At 41.2% G+C, this 26,669-nt stretch overlaps 1 protein-coding gene across 1 annotated transcript in view; it reads right to left on the reverse strand.

Annotated features, from left to right (window-relative positions):
* ube2j1 (ubiquitin-conjugating enzyme E2, J1) overlaps nucleotides 1-26,669 on the reverse strand; it is a 42,941-nt gene that overhangs the window by 14,282 nt on the left and 1,990 nt on the right. Inside the window, exons 2-5 of the mRNA XM_085770264.1 lie at nucleotides 9,678-9,751; nucleotides 8,500-8,631; nucleotides 7,866-7,950; nucleotides 341-446 (exon numbers count right to left, since the gene is read on the reverse strand). Coding sequence (XP_085626390.1) covers nucleotides 341-446; nucleotides 7,866-7,950; nucleotides 8,500-8,631; nucleotides 9,678-9,751 — 397 coding nt within the window. The remainder of the gene's footprint in view (nucleotides 1-340; nucleotides 447-7,865; nucleotides 7,951-8,499; nucleotides 8,632-9,677; nucleotides 9,752-26,669) is intronic.

The raw sequence follows: 26,669 nt of genomic DNA on the forward strand, positions 1-26,669 counted from the left end.
AGACCAGGACCGGCTTGGGCGGCCCTCCTTTCCCTTTGTCATTAGGCAGTTATTAGCAGGAGCCATGTCCACCGGGGGCTCAGGTGCTGATTACATTTGAGTTCTGCTGTATTGGTGCCACTGAACCAGCATCATGCGTCTGACACCGGCGCTGATATCATCACCTACCTGTGTGTTTGTCAATCCCACTGGCAAGATCATATCGTCCTATGATACACACACTGCTCCACATCGCTCCACACATTTCTCTCATTATCATTCTCTATCCATAACACTGTATACACAACACATGCTCTCCAGAGGGTAAACATTGGAAAGATTTTCATCCACCAAATCTTACTTTTTGGCAAGGGCCCTCCTCTCCTCCGGGGTATAATCAAGAGATCCTATCGCTCCTTCTCCTTTCGTTGGCATGAATCCGATGATGGCTATTAGCGCAGTTCGGACTGGAAGAGACAAGAAAGGAAATTAAAGAAAAACACAGCATGTTAAATACTGCTTGTTAAAACAGAAGAAAGTCATATTACATGACAGGTTGCACATGTCGTCATGTTCAGAACCCTGGTTACGTAAGTGGGAATGATGCTTTGTTTTGGGAGCGTAAGCCCGGATTTACCCCAGCGTCTGTGAGGACATCTACCATGAGTCTGTACTCACATATTCTCCAGCTGGCAGGAGACACGTTTTACAATATGGTCAGGGTCAGGGGTTTGTTTGTGTCTATGTTATGACTGGCTGTGTTTCATCTGTGCTCTGGTTGATCCAATATACTGAATGAAGCATCTGGAAGCCCTTTATATCTGTCTTTGACAGATAAGCCTACTTTGAAGGTTTTTCTACGTTGCGAGTTTATCTTAATAACTAGCAAACACTCACACTGACATTACAAGCATAGTAGCATTTTAGGTTTGAATGTTAAAGGGCCGTTCTGGTGGTACTGCTGTGCTGTGCATCAGTCCTTTTACAACCTGGCACCAAAACTATCACATTTTTCCTGCCTTCCGGGGGACCATTCATTTCAGTTCACTTCATCAACTCACACAGACTTACTGAACAAATCTAATGCCTCATAATAAGGTAAACACCCACATTGATTTTTATCTAACACTCTTAATTAAAGAGTTTTGAATGTGCTCTTGCCCCCCTCTGATGAAAATCAAGTATTTAATCTTGTTAAAGGGATAGTTCACCCAAAATTCAAATTTCAGACATGAGAAATTGTTCCGAAAAAAAATTAAGTCTATATTTTAAGCTTGTTTGTAGCGGAAGCTCCCAGTGTCTCAGTTCACTGCTCTTCCTGTGTCAGGAACAATTTCTCATGTCGGGGCTTCAATACAAGAGGGACATTACAGACGAGCAGCATGGAGGTATTTGGATGTTTTTTGGTGTGTCTTTTTGGACGAAGAAAAGTGGTATCCATTCACAACCATTATATGGACAAATACTGCTGCGCGGACCCCCCCGTAACTCAGAGAAGGCACGGAGGACTTCTGACAGCTCTTAGTCGACATGAGGGTGAGTAGATAATGAGTGAAATTTGAATTTTGGGTGAACTATCCCTTTAATATGTCCATATCATGTTTTTATGACACACAGCACAACAAACCATAGCTATAAAGTACAACTATATGACAAGCACAAATATTGATCTCACTGATGAAGTAAGAGCAGAAGAGCTTCCAGACTAGTTCTCCTAATGTATTTTGGGAAAATCATGTTGAATAAAATATGAATCATAGCAGAGTATTATGCAGTTTAACACATATCTAGAGAGGAACCTTTGCACCTTTTGAATGTTGTAGGATGTTTCATTCGGCTGCATAACGCACCAGTCTTCTATGTTAACACCAGCTGGTTGATCAGACCTTGAAATTCTGCATATTACTTAGCAAACAAACAGCAGTTAGCGAAGAGGTAACTCTGCAAGTAGTGACACTTTGGAAAGAAAAGGTCAGGCAGCGAATATGCTGATGAGAAGACAGTTAGACTCTCACTGTTGTACCACATCAGTTTGGGCCAGAGTAAACTGAGGACAGGACTGTGCCGAGGTAAGCACAGAGAGAGAGAGAGAGGTCTAGAAGAGGAGACAGACACTGCTGCTACATCACCGGATCAACTAGAACACTGGATTCTCAAACAAACAGATGGCAAGAGATAGGCCTATGTGTTGCAGCACAATGTTTTAGCTGTAATGAATGGTACATTGTGGAACCACTGTTGGAGGAGTAAGGCAGTGATCCTGTGGCTGTGTGACCCTGATTTAAGCTTTCACCTGTTTCCTGGTGTGTTGGACAAGTTGTTTTTTTTCATAGAGAGACAGAAATTAGATGAAGGGTACCCCTGTCTGATGTTGAAGTTAGTTTACTTTCACCATAATAAACCTCTGGCAAATAGTTATGTAGCCTGAGTGAGATAAATAAAATAAAATAAAAAATATTATGCTGCTTTCTGTTTCACAACTAAATTAATTTCATACACCCTACAAAAAACATCCCTCAATCCGCTCCTGGACTATATTTTTGGCAGAAACACACAGAAACACATCTCGAGCAGTTCGCTGGTTCAAAGACTTTCTATTTATAGTCAGAAGAGAGACTGTGCGCTGTTTGTCTGCTATCCCTCCCTCAGATATCTTTAACTTCTATCATGTATAACTACACAGTCACCACATAAATCAGGGTCATGATTTTCTGCCATTATCAAGCAGCGTCGTACTAAAGCTCGGATGTAATTTACAGTCCAGCCTTTGCATTGCAACAGACTTGACATTTATATGTGCCTGTTGTTAATGATCTATAAATTCCCTCCTTTATAATATAGATCTGTTGTACATGAGCAGCTTTTGGAATAAAAACTTTTAAGATTATATTGTGTCATAATTGTTACTGCAATAGGCACTACGTTACAAAAACAGAAAATGAACTTAGTCTCAGTAGCAACAAGAACTGACACTGAAACAATAGAAACCTTCAATGTTTGATACACACACAAGCACTCTTTCACCTCATGGCGTGATCTCTACTGTGACTCTTTAACAAGTTTGTCTTTTTGTGGCCTCTCCACACAAGCCTTGGATTGTTTTGTTTATAATAAAGACTAAATGATTATGATTATGATTATTGCGACCACATAGTGTGTGATACATTCTACTATATGTTAAGATTGTATTGTGAATGCTGGACTGCAATGAGGCAGAACCTGTGCTGGTCGGCAAACAAGTACGAATGAATTTATAGGAACCACAGACGTCACTGTTTGCGTTTTCTTGCTAAATATGCAGTAAAGCGGACTAAGTTGTGTGTGCTACTTGGCTAAATGTTTTGGTCAGGAATGTGGTTGTCTTCATGAAGCAAAGTCTCCTCAATCAGAGCTACTCATAGGAAGGCTGGGAAAGGAGTGAGTTTGTTTTGTTTAGGCAAAGGTGAAGGCAATTGTGAAGGAATTGTTCACATTTGTCATTCTACAACACATTACAAGTGTCATTGAATGCTGTGTTATTTTGAACACCAACCTGAATGTGTTGCTGATTAAAATTATTTTGTGAGTTATTAGATGAACTGAGTTGATGAGACTGACAGTGGACACCAGCACTATATACACACCTTGTCAAATTATGTTAAGTGCTTTGAGATGAAAATTCATAACATAAAGTGGAGTACACTGTGATTTAAATTAAGTAACTGGGAAGTAATAGTGGAGAGTTAAACAAAGCAGCAGCACATCATGCTTTAAGAGCAGCAGAGTGTTTGTTACAATAAATCTCTTCAGTGGCAACTTTCAAACTGTTGAATTTTCTTGAAAGAGTTCAGACCCTTTCATTTGTTACGATTTCCCTCATTAGTCAGTGCTCTGTGCCTCAAAGTGAAAACATTATTTTAAAAGTTTTAAAACTTTTAGTTTTTGGTAATAAAAAAATGACACAAGTATTTAGACGCTTGAAATTAAGCTCAGGACAGGTTACTCCCAATTTCTCTTGATCATCTTCGATATGATTCTACACCTGGGCTGGAGTCCATCTGTGGTAAATTCAGTCGATTGGATGTGTTTTGGAAAAGGTGCAGACCTGTCTATAAAAGGTCTCACAGCTGAAAATGCAGATCAGAGGCAAAGATGGCAGATGGACTTACTTTACTAGAGTTAACAACCACTGCAAGTCACATTCACTCACAATCAGCTCACTCTTTATCACACCTGGACGGTACATCCGGGGCAATAAGGGGCTCAGTAACTTGCCCAGGGACACTCTGACCTGCAGACTAGAGGAGATGGGAGTCAACGTTTAGTGGGCTGAGCCATTCTGTCTCTTGAGCCACCACCCAAGTCATGAGGTGGAGGGAAGTGCCTGCTGTGTCTGAATATATTGTTTTCAGTTTGTCCTTATGGAATACTGAGTGTACACTGATGAGGGGGAAACATTGTATATTTTAGCATAAGACTGGTCTGGAACATGAAAAAATATAAACAAAATTGAAGCTGAACTATCCATAATGATTGTGTTCACTACTTTTTGGCAGCCTATGTAAATGTAAATCAAAATTGTAACGCAAAAGAATTGTAGACTACACATTAAGGTACTGTCGGTCTTATTTCCAGACACAACAGTATTAACTACAAACAGACCAAGAAAACAACTTGAGGAAAAATGTATAAACATATTCATAAGTATATTTATATATGTATCTAAATAAATAGAAATATGTAAAGTGTGAAGTTCTAAATCTTCTCCAAAGAGGCATCAGAGGGAATGTTTGAATTACTTGGATACACTTAGTTAAATATGTAGGCGTATCATATGAACTAAAGCAGCAGCCAACGGTAATGAGCAAAACCAGGGCATCACTACTGCTGGCCTGCCTGTAACGCTCAAAACCCGGTGTAATTATAGAGCCGGGCCTCCTGCAGTCATTCCAAGCAGGATGAGACGCAACTTGTTCACAACATTTTAAGAACACAGCAGGGAAAGAGAAAGGCATGGGCAACCATGTGACATGCAGCACGTTGGAAAATGAAAAAAAAAAAAAAAAAAGGATTGGAGAAACCTTCATCTTTGATTTAATTGTGTTATTAGTTTAGACCTTTTTTTTTGGTTGTGAGAGGAACCAGTAGAGAGAAGTGCTTTGAGGAAGATGCACCGTGCCACACTGAGTTCCCACTGATTAGAGCCTCATGCTGAGAAGGAACATGAAAGCAGAACTCAGCAAAAAAAGAAAAGACGGACCGCCAGAAGAGAACTAAAATGAGTTCTTGGTAGAAACAGATTATCAACTTGGACTTGGAACATGTCCCTCTGACTAAAAACAGCCTTGCCATTAGGTAGATATTCAATAATTTTCCAGTTAAAGAAGGATTTAAAGGAGCTATTTATAAGTTTTGCGAATGCTACGTAGCCAAAGTGAGGATTAACACCAGTCTAGAGGAAACATTCAGCATTAAACTATTTGTTTGTTTACCATTGACAGGTCATCAGTTTGTAAAACATCAAATATGTCACCAGCTGACTGCCATCCTGACCTCGATTCACCATCTGAGGAGATGGTGAATCAACAAGTGACCCTCCCACCCATCAGACTTCCCACACATTTCCTCTGATTTCAGTACAGTCCTGAAAGTTGGTTTCTCATCATTAGCATAAAAAGAACACATTATTTGGGAACACAGTCCTCAGGCTCTGTAGTGATACCTGGTCCAATGTGGGTGTCAAATTGTCAAGTAAAGACTTTGTTTATTTAATACAGCCTTAACTTCTCTTGGTTTATAAATATGTCCTAGTCAGAGGCCGACCTGTTTACTGACAGACTCCTGTTTTAATTTTCTGTTGATACTATCAGTAGAAACCCACCATTTTCTCTGTTTGCTTGTTGTCCCTGTTTTAATAACTGCAGTACAGTTCCAACTCCTGTTTCTCTGATTGCTGATATACTTCTATCAATGAAACTCAGCACTTACAGACAATATAGGCCTACTAATAACTCTAAGGTGGGGGGGTTCTTTTGCTTAAAAATAACATTCAACATTCAATTTTGGCCCCTGCTCTTGGGTGCAACTGCCCACGCCCCTATCCATGCTGTTCACATGGAACCCTTCTCCATTTTGGTCTTCAAAGTTCTCGTTTGAATATTTGTTTCTACCACTAACATGGTTGTGTATACACACTTAGCAGCGAAGAAAAGGAAATACAGCCTGAGTGAGACGCTGGAGTGTCGGGACCATACTCTGTGTCACAGTCTCACATGAATAGAAGCCCATAGGTGATGATTAAGCAGGATTTCTTATAAGTCAATATTTTATTTTTTAGGAAAATCCTATAGACTCTACCTTTAACTGTATGTAAAAGTGGAGAAAAAAGGGAAATAAATACATTTGTGTTTAAAAAAAAACAACAACACAAAAAACAACCCAGGCAGCAGACTGGTAAGTGTGATGTGAGTTGTATAGTTGTGTAGTTGTAGCGATAAAAGTGTTGCAGAGATGTACATCATGCTGTATTTACCAAGTGAGTCTTGCTGACCGACCTACACTGGCCCCCATGGACACCTGAGTCTCAGTCACTAATGTTTGCCTTCAGAGTGACCTCTGTGTCTGCTCTCATACAGCCTTATGCTTCTTCACAGCCACCGTGTTCCTCTGAGGAGCGCTGTCTGGCATCAGTCTCTCAGTACAGACTGTTCTGGTCTGTGGTTCCCTGACGGTGGGACAAGCTACTAAAACAGAGCAGAAGTATTCCTCTCTATCTTCCACAGTCTCTGGAGGAAGTTTCTCTTCTGAGAGCGCTTCCTCTCATGTCCAACCAGCTGTTACTTGGTATGTACCATTGCACTTCATTACTTGATCTGCACATCAAACACATGTAGAAATTAGTGCTGACAACAAGGTCTCTAAGTGCACCGAAGCCTCAGTGATCTTCCCGACTTGTTTCTGGATTTGGATTTGCTTTTGGGTAAATGTAAATGAGTGATTTAAGTACAAAAAAATCACTCCTAATCAGTGTCTTCTACCTTGGGATAGCAATTGAGAAACCACCTCCAAACTGAGTTTAACTGATCAATTACAGGGCTCCACCTCCACCTCCACCTCCCCCTCCAATCAATGATCATTGTTTACAACTGAAGGATGAAGAGGAACTATCCTTCTTCTTCCACCCAGAGGGAAAAGCCCATTACGGTGAACTGTGGGAATAGCAACAAGGTAACAGCAAACATCTTATCCCCTCCTTAAATTTGATTTCAGCAGGTTAACAACAACATGAAGTTCATCTGCATCTCTCTGTCTGTCTGTGTGTTGTTTGCTTTGTAGCCTCTTCCAAAGCCATTTTGTGCCTGTGCCAGATAAAAATTAGAGTGAAATATAACTATTTGTTATGCTTGATAGGTATAAATTGGCACTTTGGAGAACAACCACATTGCAGGTGAACGCACGTGCATTTGTGTTTTTCAGAAGCAGCAGCATCTGTGGAGAACAGTCCAAATAACATATGGTGCAGACACGACAATGGTTATATAGTCTCCCAGCCAAGGTGCAGTTACTCCACCCACACGCACCAATGCAAGGTGGATTGACATTGATGACTGATTCAATTCTGGACAATATGAAGTATTCATCTGAGCCACAGAAAAAAAAAAAAAAATATGTAGAGTATTACAAAAAAACAAACAAAAAAATAGCAGCTGTATATGTACTGACAAATGAAAAGCTGTAAATGAAAGTACATCTGCAGAAGTCATCAATGTGTTTTATCCAAATGTTTGCTGGAATTTTATGTGACTCTTCAAACTCCACCAAAACACAGACCTATAACTGTATAAAAAAACTAAGTTGAGCTCGAGGGACTGTGGAGAAACTTGAGGATTGTCACAGAGGATACTTACTGCTCCAAGAGGGCTGCCAGGTCTCTGGATGGTGGCCAGAGATGCTCAGGCAAATCTTCTTCCCAACTTCGAACCTCCCATTTGGCTAGAAAGGAACGGCAATAAAGAAGAGGGTGGAGATGACTATGTGGTTGGAGAGAAAAATGAATAAAACATACATTCTCACAAGTTATGACAGACTGACAAGTAAGTTTGAAAGAGTCTGAGAGTAAAGAATGAGGAAATTCAGGCTGCTATTCTCCAAAAGTTTCCAAATGACAAATGCAAACACAAAAAAAATGTTTAACAAGTAGCTGGACACAATGAAATAGTGTCTATCAAACATTTCAAGAGAACTCTAGCTTTTTATCAGGGCGCCATTAGTGCAGGTGTCACACAGCTGTCTGAATATAATAAGTCAATCACATATTCTCACAAAAGCAGTGCAGTTCCCTCTGACAGTGCGGTGACAGCCCGGGCTTTATTCTGACAACTGCCTCTACCTACAGTATGATGCAACTAGAAATGGCTGAGGGTTAAATGACACGCTGTCCATTTTTCACCCTTTGATCATCTGATCTCATGTCTCCCCGTTCCCGCTTCAGCAGGAGTATAATGGCATGCAAGTGAGACGTGGCCTTCGTCCGCTTCTTACTGTGAGGAGGATGATGCTGGGGGGCTTCATGGGGTACTCCGGGGGGAGCACGATCCTGCCGTGGTAAACCCCGCCATCGAAATCCGAGTCTGGGGGCCCGCGTACGGAGAAGTGCCACTCAAAGAGGTTGTCCTGCGGAGAGGAGCGGAGGGGAAAGTGTCACACCGAGCACACGCTACAGACATGACAACGCTAAGACCCCTCATCTCTGGTCTGACAGTGACAACACTGACGCCGATTTCAGCTGTGAACAGATGCTGTTGGTTGTGATAGTTCTGAGCAACTGCAGGCACAAGATTTATATGAATGTAAAAATGGGTGCTGGGGTTTTACTATACAGTAGATGTTATAGGTATAATATTCTGCACCTCTCATGCATGTATAATTTGATGGAGAATATATTGAACGCAATTCAATAGAATGCAGCCCTATTAAAAATATATGAACAAAAGTAAGTATGAAATATTGTGTGTGTGAAAATGGGGTTGTGGCAATTACTGCTGTGTTTGTTGAATGATGTTTCGTTTTCATGTTTATTTGCATTATATGTGAGGAGCCCATTGTAAATGTTTAGGGAATAAACTTTTATTTTGTAGTGTCACCATGTCCCCACGCCTAATTATGTTGATGAGTATTTTTGTTTTGTTTTTCAGTTATCTTTAGTGACTATAACTAGGGCTGATCCAAAAAAATCGCAGCTTCGTTCATTCCCATGGTAATCGATCATGAAATCCATGATCGATTGTTTTTTTTTTCTTCCTATTTTCCTTTTTGACACCGGTTCTCATTGGCAATTGTTACATTAAAAAGAGTAGGCTACTTGGCATCCTGGAAACCTGCCTGATTTTGGAGATATGCAGTGTTTGTTTGCCATTACTTTCATTATTTCCACCCCCTCCGGTCAGACGTTACGATCGCCGCCGCCGATCGTGCACCCCTCCTGGCCGTCAAAGCTTCGATTTTGATCGATTTTATGTCCGCGAAGCTTTGATTATCAAAGTATGACAATCGGGTCAGCCCTAACTATAACTGATAACAATGACAAGACTAAAGACAGTTTTAGAAACTGATTTTTTTTTTGCATTCACTGTAGATGCTCGCTGTCTTTTTGTTGTGTTGCAGTACAAATAGTGACAGGTACTGCTGTGCTGTTGTGTGCTGTGTTGTGGTGGACTTACTTCCAGTGGTTGGGCGTGGTAGTGTTCTGTGGGGTCCCTCAGTTCGGCAGCCTCTTTCATTAGCCTCTTTACCGCTGGTTATTCAAGAGAAACACAAACACAAAAACGCTGAGGTTAGTGCCTGCAGGCCAAAACTGTTGACATCTTCTTTATGATCATTACTGATTTCATCACTGTTCTTAAACGGGAGCCTCTCTGGCAGAACTCAGTCTGATAGGAGAGCCACTGTTTTTCACTGCAAACACCAATCACTGTGTGTGATTAGGAAACTCTGCTCCCAGCCATTTCGCCTGAAACCAGAAACATTGGTTGCATATTAAACACAAAAAGGTTGGCTCCGTGGAGGACAAACAAACAATTATCTGCGCTCCTTTTAACTTCCTCTGCTCATCTTGCACGGCTCGTAGCTTTCCTTTTTTTTACTCTGACCACCTAGAGTTCATCTGCTATTCCCCTCTGTGCCGTCTCCTTCTTGATTTTCGGCTGCTTCATGCTCCGACTGCTCATTTTTTCCGCAACATCCCAGGCAGCCTTGTTTCTCTCTATCTGGCATATGACTGTGTTTCACTCGGAATCGATCCAGTTTCATTGTTCGTGCCCTGCTTTGACAAGTGAGAGACCCCGCTACAGCTGGATTGATGCTACTATATGAGTGAGCAGCAGTGCCAGATTGGCTTCCTGCTGTTAACTTAAGTAGCAACATTAACATATTTAATAAAAGTCCAGGTGTACATTAATACGAATACGAAAACTTTATTATCCACAGAGTGGAAATTCCTCTTTGGTTTCACCACCATAGACATGTCTCACAACATCAGAACACATAATAACACAATAAAAAACATTTCAAGGGTAGAAAAATATATAAAAATAGCCTATGGCAGTAACTGTACTTCACACATCACACATTCAAGTACATAATTTCATAATTTCAGGTCATAATAAGGTGCACATAGTGCAGTGAAATTTATATGAATGGCCACAAAATCTGGCTCCAACACAGTCAGACAGGATTCTGTGCCATGCCTCCGCCTTGTGTGTGAATACTTTAGAAAGTACATGGAGTGGCTTCCTTGTCATTGTCATTGCTAGAGTTACTTTCTCCAGCAGTCCATCAGCATATCTAGTGAGTGAAACCCAAATGTCTGAATACATTTCCAACTGCAGCAGCTCCACAGACCAAGACCTCTGATATCCCAATTCAGAGAGCTGTGAATGTGCTGTTCTCCTGGATAACAGGATGCTAACACAGATGGACAGATGAGAGGGGTATGCAGAGGGACAGGGCTGCATGCACTGGTTGTGCACAGAGTCTGCTATAAATGTGACTGTCACGGTCAGTCAGACAAGTCAGAGTTAAAGTTTCTGACAACAATGTGTGCGCCAAAAAAAACTTGGGCTCAGTAGTACCACCTTTTGGAGCTGCTGCTTCTTCACAACTATTCAATTATACACTTTTCTCCCACTAAGCCATTGGTATGAGGTCTGGTACAATGAATGATTAAATCATGAGGTTTTAACACCTGACGGGTCTACGCAGACGGCCACCCACCCACAGCCCAGCTCTGCTCCAGGTTAAAAGGGATGGTTCAACATTTGGCAAATTCGCCTATTGCCATAATACCTATAGCCATAAGGGTAGGTTCATTACCTTTAATTGTCCGTGCATGTTGTTTTGAGATCCGCGGGGCAGAGACGCGAGCTGCTCAGCGAACACAATGGAGGTGAATGGTACAGGTCCCCTGTCCCTCATCAAACTCATCAAATACACAATCCAACAACTCCAAAACGCTCTGGTGGACTCTGTGACCTGCACATTCACCACGCTATGAAATAATCATGTATAATTATGTAACATTATGACATACGAAGCAAATACTCAGAACGACTTGCGCTTTTGAAATCACTCCGCCCAGCAGCCATGTCTGAAATGTAGAGCGTTGTGGAGTTGTTGGATTGTGTATTTGATGAGTTTGATGAGGGACAGGGGACCTGTACCGTTCACCTCCATTGTGTTCGCTGAGCAGCTTATGTCTCTGCCCCGCTGATCTCAAAACAACATGCACTGATAATTAAAGGAAATGAACCTACTCCTATACTATAAGGATTATGGCACTGGGCAAATTTGCCAATATGTTGAACTATCCCTTTAAAAAGAGGACCATCACCAAGTGCTCTCTCATGGGGTAGTGTCTGCTGTATGGTAATGTAAAAAAGGACCTTCTAGACCTGCTCTATATCAAATGTGCTTTAAGATGACTGCTGCCACAATGAAGTATAAATTATGAATAAACTTGAATTGAGAGGTAGACCTTCTAGTACAACACTGTGGATAGATATTTCACCATATTTCAGAAAGATATCTTAATCCTGCTTTCTGATCTGTTCATTTACTTTGCGGTTGATGAGAACTCAACACCTCCTCTGTGTTTCTCTTTGATAAACTCCGTATAATGTACATTTCCACTAATTCCATCAACACAACATCAGATTCATCTCATACTCAATATGTGGCTGCTTATGTTCTCATTTCCCGGACTAGTTAATTATGGTCTATTCATTTTGGGGTTGTTTTTTTCATTTTCTGTCACAATAAAAGCTTTTCAGCAGCTCAAAAACAGCTCTCGTTTCCTGGTATGCTTTCACTGTGACAGACTGAACTACAAAATGGTCTTCCTCATATTATGGTGATGAGCACTCACTGTAAGTTAAATTTTGTATGTGTTGATAATAGCAGTGGGGGGAAAAAATCGATGCAGCATATGATATTTTATTGATATACGGACGCCCATGAACAGACTAAGATGTTTATCTTATTAGAAAAACAGATGTTAACAAAGTTTTCATACATAATTTGCAGTTGAAAAAAGCTAATAAATTGCAATCACAGCATATCACACTATTTTTTATATTGCAATAATATCACATCGAGACACAGGTATGGTGATAATATCGTATAGCAGGGCCTCTGGTGATTCCCACCCCTAGTTGATAAAGAAGATAATAACTCTCAACCTGTATATTGTAAAAGGGATAGGATGAGTATACTGCCTTATCGTTGCAATGCAATGTGCAAATGTCTAGACACTCTCTGTGTCAAGTGGAGAGATTGCTTATCAGTTGCTTATTAAAGATGAGCAGATGATTAGCAGATGTAATGATTCTGTTGCGTGCTACGAACACAGCTTGACTCTTAACTCAGGCTCAAGGCAGAAAGAAAGTAAACATGTTTTTGTTGTTGTTGTCTTTTTGCTGCGTTTAGCGGGTCAATAACGGCCCATGGCGGCGTTTTTTTTCTTCGCTTCGTGTGTAGGCGCAACATGATCTCGGAATGAGGCGCCGCACGAACATCTGCCTACATTAACCCTTGTGCTGTGTGCTGCTGACCTAGCCTGAAACACACTCAGACCTTGTGTGTTAATCTAAATAACCTCAGCGCTCTAGGACCGATAGTTACACAAGTCCAACTGACAATGATGGTGATGATGAGTGTTGGGAGGGTTACAGCTAGTCCCATCTGGGTTCATTGTCTTTTGTGTGTCCCCCTGCAAACACTTCCATTGTATTGTGAATTTGCAGTCAAATTAATGACAATGTTTTCTGAATCTGTAGTGCCTCTGTGTATTTCCATGTATTTTTTTTATTTATTTATAAGTTTCAGTGCGTTGAGCTCTCAGGGCCACCTTGTAGCAGAGCTCCAGCTATCAGCTACCAGCACGCTGCGAGAGGAAACAGGATGGGGCTGGAAATTGTTAAGTAATTGTGAAAAGGGAAAGCAGAACTAAGAGCTATTCATGGAGGTAAAATTGATTTGGAAGCCAATCGAGCGTAGACTGCAAGGATGTTTGGAGATTGTGAAATGAGCGCAGAAGAAGACGACAAGAGGGCAAATAGCGATGGAGGAAACCCCGGCAGAGCAGAGAGGATGTGCAGGCTGCGGGGGGCTGAAGCGAGGCAGCGGAGCAGAGAAATGGCCCGACACCACGCGGCTTTCAGGGCACGTGTTCCACCATCGTACTCCACCCGAGGACAGACGCTCACTCGCTGCAGTGAACGTATCAGAGTGAGCCCACACTGGACACATACAGAGGTGGAGGGAGGGGAGGGGGGGGCATCTGCATACATTTTCAGTTAGACATGTCACTACTTGTTTTCACAATTAATCGTGGTATTAAACGCCAAACGCCAAAATGCTCAGATACTCCATTTAACTAATGTAACATTGAATTGGTAGGAATTTAAATGTTAGCATGCCACTTTATATTTTTATATATTATTTAAAAAAACAAAAACAAAAAACCATTAAAATAAACGTAAACATTTGATATAGATGACAATTTATGACCTGAATATTTCAAACACTTCCCATGGGGGATTCCAAATTGTTTAATAGATCCTTGAAATATTTTATGTAATGAGTGATCATTTTTTGACTATATTTGATTTTACACATTCATACTGTTATGAAATTAATTAATGCATAATAATCGTGATAATCGTAACACCGTGATTATTTCTCTAATTTATGAAAAATGTATAATCGTGACATTCCTATTTTCAGTACATGGGGTCATAGAGTACTTACAATTTCACTCAAGCTTAAAGACATTAGGACAGAGAGGGCAGATGAGAAAGCGATCCCGTGGAAGTATATTCAGCCTCTGTGCATCAGCGCACTTAACCCAAAACTGATCAAAATACACCTCATGTTCTGGCGCTTCTGCATTGCAAAAATCGTTCAGACAACTCCCTGTACCCCAGGGTAATAAACTCAGCGGCAGGATTGCTTCCTTCTATCTTAAATGCAAAACTGTATCCACATTTTCCAGTAAATATACACAGAGAATGACAGCTCCAAAACAGTGGAGACCTGAGCTTAGCAGAATCATCTGTAGGGGGGGGTGTCTCTGCTGTGGGTGTGATGGCCTGTGCTTTTCATGTTGTGGGTTTGATTCCACCTTCCGGTATCATTTTGGCTTTCGCTACACATATGCATGCATAATTCCACTTTCATTAACGCCAAGCTGTTGAGGTTCCTGGAAGTGCACAGCTTCAACGGCAAGCCCCAAATTATGACAAATGCGGCGCAGCACATGAAGCCAATAAATTCAATGACAGACAGGAAGTTTAAGTACGCGGTGAATCAGCCGTGCACCGAACTGTGCAGAAACGAACATGAGGCGGCGGTGTGAGCTCCATCCGTCAAGAGCCGCAGCGTAGAAGTTCAAATTCACCAAACGGCGAGGCAGCTGCAGGCCGGGCGGCCCGCTGCTGGCTCGCAACCTGCAGCTACCGGCTGAAGATGAATAGGGCCAGCAGAGGACGTTTAACTTTCATCAAATGGAACTGACACATTAAATAAACACATAACTTTGCAGGTCTTATATGTCATGGGCAACTTGCTACAAATACCAAAGGTTATGCGCGTTAAGTAGAGAAGCTTAGAATACAATTGTAAGTGAGAGGTTCTCCTGAAAGTGAGATAACAGCAGATGAATCACCTTTGTGTTGACAGCAGCCAAAAAAACCATTTGAGCTCCGGTTTTTGGATTTGATTTGATTTATTTGACAGTTAATGAAAGAAACACATCCAATCCCTCGTCCCACTCACACAGAAGGGATTGACAGCATGACATCCCAATAAAGACAGATGAGGATAAAAACAAGACTTTTTCCACTGTGGTAGGAGTTCATATTATAATACATAAAACACTCGCTCCTTGGCGACTGTCATTCCCCCCAGTCTCTCCTCCTGCTTTCCTGTCTATCTGCACTGTCCTATCAAATAAAGGCAGGAAACCCCCCCACCAAAAAAAATCTTTTAAAAAAAGAAAGAAAAAAAACTTTCACACATTAAACTTAGTTAGGAGCTGTCACTTCCAGTTTCAGATGATTTGTGAAATTCCTCCAACATATCTTACGCTCCACTTTTTGAAGGTCATCTTCACAAATTAGGTTCTTTCGACATCCTGCTAAGATTTAATTAAGATTAAATGTATCTTGGAACAACTCATTACTATTAATGCAGATGCATAATGAATGATGTTGGGCTACTACATCTTACTTCATGTGCTATTTGGGATTTTTGTGGTAATGCATATATGATAATAATAAGCTTCAAGGCAATTGGGTCAGTCTTTGTAAACAGTTCCCAAAGGATTGAATAAATAATGTAAAGATAAATAAAAGCAGTAAAAATGTTAATTAAAATGTCAAGCCTCCTCTCCATATCCCTGTTCCCAGTACTCCCTTAGTTCTCCAGCAGCAAGAAGGACAGTAGTATAAAGTAGTGTTTTTCTAAACTCTCTGTGACTTCACTAAAAACACTCAGTTGGTGCGGAGGAGGGTGGTGAGCATGGAGCAACATCAGTCTACAGCCTTGCCGTGCACCCCCATAAGAAAAAGGGCAAAAGAAAGGGCAATTCTTGCTTTTGGAGAGAGTGCATCTCTCTGTTCGTCTTCCTTCCAACAAATACAGACAGAAGTGCAGACATATAATAAATCTGATAAAGCTGCGGGTGGCACACTGGCCCAGACTACAAGCTGTAACCTTTTCAGCTGCATCAGAGCCAAGGCAGAAAAATTCGTAATCTATGTGTTTAACTGGCAGCCGGATCAGACGGCTGAGCATCTGATCACATTCTCCATCCCTTATCCACCAAGGAAATAAAATCACTTTAATAAAAAAAATATAAAGAAAAAAAAGAGCCAATTCTGTACTGTTGAGGAGATCAATCGTTTCATCAGATCTTTCTATTAAAACACTTTTCTCCTTGCAGTGCAACAGGAGCAAGACAGATTAAAAGCTCTGTAACAACCACAGCAATGATCGTTCATGCCTGCTGTACAGTACATGCATTAAAGCAGAAGTAAGCGATACGGTCGTTTTGGCTAACTTCCTGTCAGCAGATGGAGTTAGCAGTCCCCGCCCTCGTCCCTACTAGGGATGGGTACCTTTCGCATTTGAATCGATACGGTATCGATACTCGGTACCTGGGAACCGATATCGGTACCAATCGGTAGCCTACCTGTTTTCGGTACTTTTTGTGTGTGTGGTAATTAAAAAAAAAAAAAAAAAACTCAAAATGTCTAAAATTTTAATATTTACCTCTTAACATCACAACTCCTCAGCCTTTAAGAGTATTTTATGTTTTAGGGATGGGCAATGATTTTCATATAATGGAATAGTCATTCAATGAAAAAAAAAAAAAAAGTTTATGAGACTATCGTCTTGTCTGAAAATATGTCCGTTTTTACTGAGGAGAAACATGGAGAGACTCCTACAGCCATCAGAAAGCTCTGTGTGAAACTTTGTCAAATAAAAAAACAACTGAAACTGCAGTGCAAACTCTGCAACATGTGGACTTCACGTTTTGACGAGAGGAGAGGGGGAGACTTCATCCTCGTTTAGATGTGCTCTCATTACGTGACGAGGACTTGAATGGCGCCGCTGTGATGAGAAGCGGGACTCGGGACCGGACCGCTTCGGTACAGATTGTCACAACAGTCCGTTCCTCACGTTAAATGACGGACGGCTGTTTTTCAGGTAGTGATTTTAAACGACGGGCTGGCTCTACCGCTTCTCCGCGTCTCATTTCAGAGAGAGGGAGAGAGAGAGAGAAGGGGGGCGGGCGTGAGTGTGCAGGGCTCATGCAGACTGCCGCACGACGAAGGTGCGTTCAGGTACCGAAATGTGGTACCGATTGACTTTATGTGAATCGATACTCGGTACTTTGGTGGGAATTCGGTTGGTACCAAAAAAGTACCGAATTTCAGTACCCATCCCTAGTCCCTACGTCACCACATTCACGCGCATCCCTTGGCTGCACACACAGAGAGGACCGCCCCTTTATGCCATTCTCTCTCCTCATTGGATAAAGGTTGTAGGATACAAGGAAAGTTTTCTCCTCGGCTTACAGCAGAGCAGAGTGACTGACAGACCCGTGTTTCAGACCAAACACTCTATAGAAGTGATTGTTGTCGGGACTCGGAAGATATAACCATTTAAGACTTATATTAACACAAACATTCCGCTTACTTCTGCTTTAATATCCAGGAAAAATACTATAACTTTTTTCCAACATTTTTGACACCACCCCCTCTTACACTACACTTCCTGTTGTGAACCAGATGCCAGAAGTTGCTCAGGCATTGCATCTCTGTAAATATGCAATCATGTCTGAATGAGGCTGAGAGGATCATTATTGTAAAATTACAAATATCTGAATAAACAGAGAAGTTATCAGTGATGTTACATATTCAATCTTTCAAAAACAAAAATCTCTGCTTTTTTTTTTTTTTTGTAAATGATTGATTCTTCTCCACCTCTAAACTGAATGAGATGTTTTCCCCTGAAATAATGCTTATCTCTGGGAACACACAGCCCTGGGTGTGTGGACACCAGCTGTGTGTCTCCGCTGTGTCTCTGCACCTCTATCTGCCTCTCCACTTAGAGTTGCAATTTTATTAATTATTGGATTTCTCTTCATTAACCTGTCACTAAAATGTTTTAAAGACACATTTATAGACTCAGCCTAGATATTGACAACCATAGTGTAAGGTGTCAGTTTTATCTGTCGCTGGTATTATGTCAATATAACAACAACAGCTCTTTTTTTTTTGTAGTTCTGCTGCAGAGCAGTGAGCATTCATTCACAGTTCACTGCAGTGGACATCAATCCGATACTTTTGTATGTGATTTTATGGGAAAATATTCATATTCATATTAATATATTCATATTAATATTTCTGTCATATTCCCTAGCCCCAATTTACACATAAAGCACAAACATTCGCAGATATGAGGAAGAGACCCAGTGCAGCGATGTATAACAGTCCTGTCATTAGTCACTGTTCAGTTAAAGGCCAGACAAAGATATGATTAAGACATTAACTCTCCTCTGCTGTAAAGGATATGAAATCTAATATGGCAATATCAAGACCAAATCAAAGTAAGCAACCAAATCTACATTATATGTTTTCATGGTAAATTAATTCATAATATACTGTAATATTGTGCTATCTGCAGCAAGGCCAAGTCTCGTCATGGTCACAGTATTTCAACAACTTAAAAAGTAAAACAACAATATACCAGAAACCCTTTAGGTAAAAAAAAAGAAAAAAAAAGAAGAAGAGGCAAGTTTCCAGTTCAAACTAACAAAGCTGTCTGGAGTCCGGGTGAGGGATTTTTGCAAAAATAAAAATAAAAGATTAAAGTGGTGGGTGTTCACAGGAGGTAAGAAAATGAGCCTGGACATCCACAGCTATAAGCCGTGTACACACAGACCTAGAACACTGTAAAAGGAGTTGGGCACCTTTGATGTTTGGCACAAACATACAATTTCATCCTTAGAATTCCCATTAACGCCAAAAGCGTGAGTAGCCGGGAGCCCGAAGAGCAAGGATCACAACTGTAGTGTCCTCGAAATGTTCTTGACACCACACAATTGTTATGCAAGAGAGAGGAAGAGAGTGGCGCTCGGAAAGAAATAATCAAGGAGAGAGAAGGGCTATTAGAATGAAAAGATGGGGAAGGGGGGAAGACTGCAGGACATGGGTTGCATTGCAGAGCGTGGGGAGAAATGTCTAATTCCAGTGTGTGTGTGTGTGTGTGTGTGTGTGTGTGTGTGTGTGGGTCTGTCTTCTTTGTGGCTGTATTTCCTTTCTTGTGGGCTTCCTAAATTTCACCCTTTTCATGATTCCAGACTTTATTTATGACCTTAAATCCTTGCTTGCATTAAACGTCTGTACCCAATATTCTATGCTGATGGAAAAGTAGGTGGTATTATGGATAGTAACTAGGCCATATCACTGGACAGATTTTCCCCAGCAGGCTGAATGATTTTTATATTTATTTTTCTATGAATAATACTCAGGCCTGTCTGAATCATTGATAAGATATACTTAAAAGTTAAGAGGCAGTTTGGACAACACTGTTTATGAGCATTGTCATTAACACTTAATGGCCACCTGAATTGCCTCAGAAACGAGGTAATCACTCAGATCATTTATTTAGAGCATCCATCCCTCAGCCAATTTAATTTAATTTAATTCAGTTTATTTGATAGGGACAATGCAGGTTAATCATGATGAAGGCACGCTCCCTTGTTAGAAATGCATCTCTCACCTTCACAATAGTCAACAGCAATTTTACATTAACACTTTATACAGATTAAAATATTAAGCTTTGGGGAAAATAGGGAATTAGACAAGGAAAATAACACCACCATCTATTAACTAGGAAAGCATCAGGCTGTGTGTGATTCATCTGGTGATAGTGAACGAACAGTCACACTGAGTGTTTGCTTTGTGGTAATCAGTCCCAGCAGCAGGTTGCATGTTGTTAAAAAAGACAACTCTGTTTTTGGAAAAAGTTGGAGGAAGTGTCCACGTAATGGGTTTTGTAGCAGAAAATGCTGGCTGGGCCCCGAAGAGCGCCTCATCTCAGCACTCTGTTCAAGCAGTGCCTTCCTTGTGTGTGAGTTTTGTTCCTATGGCAACAATATCACCTGGCCAATCTAGTCCAACAACTGGGGAGTCTTTGCTGTGTCCGAAATCACTCACTCACTATATAGTGTCCGAATGTTTAGCGATTATTACTGTTCACTATAGTGCACTCATTCTATCCCACAATGAAATGTAGTGGACATGCGATGGTCACTAACCAAAGCAAGATATCCCATCATGCACTGCGGTCACGGTTCATGGTTACGATCTAGAACGTTTTAATTACGCGGTGTAATACGTAATTAACTGTGTGGCGGAGTGTGTCCGAAAGTGTTTATTCATTTGACCAGTGAGTTCACTATATAGTCCACTATACTGAATTCCCTATAGTGAGTATTGAGTGAGTGATTTCGGACACAGCCTTTGTCGTGGGAGTTTCTATACGACTCATAAAGTTTGGGGCGAGGCTTGATGAAAAAAAAAAAAAAAAAACTTCTACTCCATCTTCTAGGATACCAAGGTGATGATCGCTGCCCCGTCTGATTGGCTGCCAGAAAAGAAGCTGCTGTGACAACACAGTCAGAGGTGACGATACGTCCTCTGGGCAGCGCGATTATTCAGAGCAGACTGGACACAATGAAAGTGAAGTGCTGTAACCTCAACAGAGGCAAAGAAGGGATAAAAATGGGGGTAAAACCTAAGTTAACATTGCCGCTGCTTTCCACCTCAGGAGACAGGTCTTAGTGAGTAAAGGAATGAAGTTTGATGCCGAACTCACAAAGTTTCTTCTAGACTAGTTAAGTAAACAGTTGTAATGTTGGTTATGTAGCAAAAAAAAAGCATATCAAATCTTACAAGTGTTATGGAACTAGGGCTGGGTATTGTTGAGAATCTCACGATTCGATTCGATTTCGATTCATTAGGTCACGATTCGATTCGATATCGATTCGATTCGATATTGATTGAAATGCTTCGATATCGATTCAGTATCAAGCAGAAATACACAAATAAGAGTACCAGATTTTTTTTTTTTTAATAATTATTTGTTTAGTTTCATGCCTTATGAACAGCCATAGTATAACTCATAGCATAACAAAATATGACACTGCTTTAACACTGAACTACAGTGCAGCTAAATTTAAATTAGGCTATGTGATACTTTCCTCTTGGAAAATAACTCATAACATTTTGAGTAATAAAACAATACAAAACAATATTATTAATAATAGTTGACTGCACAACTGAAAATATTGTAGCGACCCCGCAGTAATGTTCTTGTTATGATGTTTAAATTCTGTGATTTCTGACTGACTGTCAATGTGTATGGTACGGGCAGGTGGGATGAGAAACTGAGGGGCTGGGGTGAGTGTGAGGAAGACAGAGTCCTGTCTGTGTGTAGGTGAGTGAGTGAGGAGGAGCAGAGGAAGAAGTGAGAGCAGCTGTCAGATAAGTTCAGGGTTTCCCGCAGCGCTTTCCTAAGGCGGCCGCCTTAACAACAAAGAGCTGCCGCCTAAACTAACGTCTTAAAAAAAAAAAAAAGTAGCGATATTCGCCGCCGCCGCCGCCGCCCCCCCCCCGTCGGACGATGGCCGCATCCTCTCACACACATACACACCACAGAGAAGCACGCATGCATAACAGCAGCGCGTGTTGAAAGCGAAAGTTAATACGGCACGGCGCGGTGCGTCCCTCCCCCGACGATCGATCCCCGCTGCTGCTGCTACTCACTCCCATATTGTTATGGTTTGGTCTAGTGCGGCCCCCGTCCGTACAGTGCGAATCACACGAGGGTGTTGCTCGCAGCGCCCCCACTGGCCAGGGGCTTGAATCGATTCAGAAGATTGCTGAATCGATATTGAATTGCAGAGAAAAGAATTGCAATGCATTGCTGAATCGATATTTTTACCCAGCCCTATATGGAACTAGTCTATTTTTATCCACACAATAAAGTTAGAAAGAGCATCGTCTTTTAGCTAAAGGAGTATCTTTGTAAGCTGCACTGACACCAGGCTGAAGGGAGCACAATGACCGTACAACTCACCGAATTAATGTAAACAGCTGATTAACAAACTTGTTTCTGACAAGACTTCCAGATTGTTAAGAAATTGATAATTATTTGTCATTCAACTCTGGCAATTTCAATTTGACAATCACACTCTGTAAAATGATGATGGTAGTATAAAAATGATGGCTCACACAGCTCTATCTGTATTTTTCTCCCAGTCCCAAATGTGTGTAGGAAACCAGAACATACTGTACAGTGGCTCAGAGTTAATGTGTGTCTGTCTGCATGTATATACAGTAAGGTCAACTGCAGTGTATGGTGCAGGGCTCTTGCCGAAGGCGGCGACACGTTTGATGTGTAGTCTAAGTTGTCTTGACAGCACAGGGACTGTGGTCTCCTCTGCAACTAATCCAGCACGGTTGGCACAAGCCAGTGGCACTGGGCATCATTCCTATAGCAGCAGCAGCAAATGAGGCATTAACCTACACATTATGGCTGTGTGGAGGAGGACTGAGTGTGTGTGAAAAGACTCAAGAGTGCAGTTATGAGCAGGCAAAAACTATTGTGCGATGCTCCTTCCCACAGTTATCTATTATGCATATCATTTCATCCCCTAACTGAATATTGTACATTTTCTTCTTACCTCCTACAATTTTGTCTTTCTCTAAAGTTTAAGAAATCAAACCATTAGAAAATACTGGTGCTTTGGGTCAGAAAAAAAGAGGACATGTTTCAGTGGTGAGTAGATGAAGAGGAATGGAAAGAATGAAAGTGCTGTAGCTAAAAGCTCTTAAGGTTAAATCGTCCTCTCCAGTTAGTCATGATTTCCCTCTCAGGGAATCCATCAGTGCCGTTCGGAGTGGAATCAAGCGGCTCTCGGAGGTGTGATAGGCTATCAGGGTGGGACAGGCTCCTCAGAATGAGAGATGAGCCTGGTCGGCTCAGAAACCACATCCACCAGGATCTTCTGGGATGGCGGCTGGCAGCTCCAGCTTTGATGATGGGGCGAGCTCAGCCATGGTTTGGGATTTTATTAGTGTTTTTCCACCTCGTGGCACTGACTCAACTTGACTTGACTCTACAGGCTTTTACATGTTGTTTTTTTCCTCCCAGTGCAGATAGTAAATCCTAAATGTTATTATCTTGGCAGCGACTGAGCGATATGACTTCAAACTGCTGTCATAATTATAACAAACTTTGGTAAACCTTTAATTTGCAGGCCATTGATTACATGATAATGTCAAGAAATAACAATTAATTGCATCGTAATGTCTCAGAAATTAGGGGTGCAACGGATCAAAAAACTCACGGATCGGATCGTTTCACGGATCAATGTCACGGATCGGATCATTTTTCTGATCAACAAAAAAAAAAAAAAGACAAGACAAATAAACATAACTTTGTCTTCCGTTTATTATGTAAAACACTTACAGTAGAGTTAGTAACGGAGTTACTACATGGTAAAAGTAATATGTCAAATTACTTCTCTCCCTAACCCCCTTCATCTGCAATTAACCAACTTGCTCAGTTACTGTAGTGTACTGTAGTGGAGGGAAATAATAATAATAATAATAATAATAATAATCAGAAGAAAAACCAGGCAGCTACTGTACACAATTTCTGCACAATGAAAAACCCAAAAAAGGCAAGTAGAGTAAAGTAGAGCCTGGTACCATGCAGTGGGAAGGACTGTACTTCCTGGATTAACACCAGATATTGAGAGGGAACATAGATAATGCATTGCAAATCTGTACAGTATGAATGGACTGTAATTCCTAGGGATGCTGAGTCGTTGGAGGAGAGGAGAAGGCATTTTAAGATTTTAGCATGGCATTCTTTTCACGCCGCTATCCCTGCCAGCGCCTGGGCGCACTGTGACGGACGCCTCAGTGCTCCGCATGCCCCTGCTGAGTTTCATTTCCATGACCATTTTTGGTCCTCGCTTTGGGTAACAGTGAGCAGAGATGACAAGGAAAAGCCCTTTCCAACACAAGTGTCTCTGACCTCTGTTGGGTTTGCAGAGGTCCAGTCACTAGCTCAAGGCAGAAGGGTGATAATCCTGGTATGCCACATCGTCTTATATAACACACATTTTGAGTGTTCGCCACTGGGAATGATTCATAGCTGGTCCAGAGGGGGTGAGCAGCTATACTTTTGCGTAATAACAAGCCAACTCCAGAGATGTGAAAGGCACTGAGCACAAGGGGAGGGTGTGGGGAGAGAGACTCTTCAGAAGTCTAAGGATTTTTTTTATTATTGCTCTTCAGCTGCTCCTGCCTGCGGTACATTCAGCTAAAAGGTAAAAACCGGGAGTAGAAAAAAAACAAAAAAAACTAATCCCACTCTTTGAGCCAGTGCTTGAATTCTGTGAAAATGGAGGGGGGGTGATAAGGTACAGTGAGGAAGGCTGGGATGACGTTAATTTTACACACCACACAGTGCACTGACTGCAGACATTGAAATTAAAAATTGCACAACACTGTGAATGTGGTCATCCGGAACAAAAAGGCTAACCAGGAGTTAAAAAGGAAACAGCTGGCAATCTTAGGAGTTGTAAGGGGGGTAAAAAAAAGAAAAAAGTAGCATCAGGTTACGTCTGTTTAAAAAAAATATTCATTTTCCTTCTAGCCTGAGAACACTCTCCGTACCTCTCAGTGAACCTACTAGCTTCAAGCTACAACCGCCCTCCTCTATAGCCAGAATTTAAGAGATTTTCTCTTACCTACACCTCACAAATGCGTCACGCCACTGATTACTTTTTTTTTTTTTTTACTTTTTTACTTTTGAGTGGAGAGAACCCTGTCTTAACACTTCTGTGACTGCAGCAGTAACGTTACAGCAGATGCACTAATATGAAACAAAAAACAAATCTGTGAAATAAATAAGATATGAAGATCCATGTGCTGACATGCAGCGAATGTTATCATCTTCCTGGAGATCAACCTTACTCTGCGCAAGGGTCTACATGATGCACATCAATCTTAAAGACAACCCACAGAATAACAGTCAAATTTGGACGAACCGGGAAGAGGAGCTTCCGCTACAAAACAAGCTTGAAATATAGACTTATTTAATTTTTTTCGGACAATTTCGCATTTCGGGGCTCCAATACAAGACGGACATTACGAGCAGCATGGAGGTATTTGGATGTTTTTTGGTGTGTCTTTTTGTTACGAAGACAGTTGGTATCCATTTGCAACCGTTATATGGACATGCACTGCTACGCCGAGACCCCCTGTACCTCAGAGAAGCCACGGAGGACTCTGAAACTTCTCCCAGCCCTTAGTCGACATGAGGGTGAGTAGATAATGAGTGAAATTTCAATTTTGGTAAATCAAGAATGGAACAAGGTACAAACAAATGTTTTTTCTCTAGTTAAATAGAGAGTCACCTCTTTCAGAGTCATAGTACAAAATATTCTGTGGGTCTTGAAATATTACTCAAAATGCCCCAAAACGCTGGCACATGGCACTGACCATTTTATAAAAGGGCTGGCACTCAATGAGTTAAAGGGATAGTTCCGTTTCTTTTGAAGTGTGGTTGTATGAGGTACGAATGTCCCCCTAACCCCACTTTTAAAAAAAAACTGAACTATCCCTTTAATGAAATACTGTAAATGTAAGTACATTTTATCATTGAAACTAAGCAAACAACGGTGTGGTAAGTATGCAAGGCTATTCTGGATAGATGATCAAAAGAGGAAAGAGAAGTGATGCCAGCGGTTAAGTAATGATAGGCACTGACATTTTCTGTGGTTTAACATGTTGCCAGATACAGTTATATTGACTGCGACTGGATGTGGAGGCCAGGGCAGAGGAAGTGAATGAGAGGCAGGACAGAAGCACAGAGCAGAGGGCCAAAGAGCAGCTGCTGTTGCTGCTGTACCAGGAGAAGCAGATGCAGAGGACCAGAAGAGCAGGGCCAATGAGAGCAATAACAGTCATTTTTCCTAAACCTTGAGACATATCATGTGTGAGCTAGACAGATATTTCTCTTGCTCATTAGCGTGCACAAATGCAGTGTAGGTACTTAGGCCTCAAGAGCCCGTCTGGTGCCGGCAGATACATAGAAACCTCTAGGCAGGGCACGCTTTGCGAGCAAAGAAAAATTAATAGATTAACTGAAACGTGGAATTAAATTAATGATTTTTTTAACACAAAACTGCTGCTGGGCCCAGTGAAAAAGAGACAGAAGATAAATCGCTTCACACTGTCACTATCATAAAGTACTGGATGCTATTTCCCACTGTCCCAGTTGTGCTCTCACTGCTATCCCACGCATCAATATCATCATCATCGTTGTTACACAAAAAGTCAGAGGTCATCACTGAGGAGACAACACAGACCTGTGTTTCCATTTGCAACCTGCTGATATTTAATAGAGCTGAAATGATGATTCAAATAACTGATTGGTCAAATTAATTATTCATTCATTTTTCAAGGAAAAGGCTAAAAACCCACTGGTTCCATGATTTGAATTGGGAACATTTACTGCTTTTACTTCATTTTGTGAGATACTAAATTGAATATCCCTGGGCTCAT

This window comes from Trachurus japonicus, chromosome 24 (genome assembly GCF_045865225.1).
Source record: "Trachurus japonicus isolate A0001 chromosome 24, Traja_1.0".
Taxonomy (NCBI): Eukaryota; Metazoa; Chordata; class Actinopteri; order Carangiformes; family Carangidae; genus Trachurus; species Trachurus japonicus.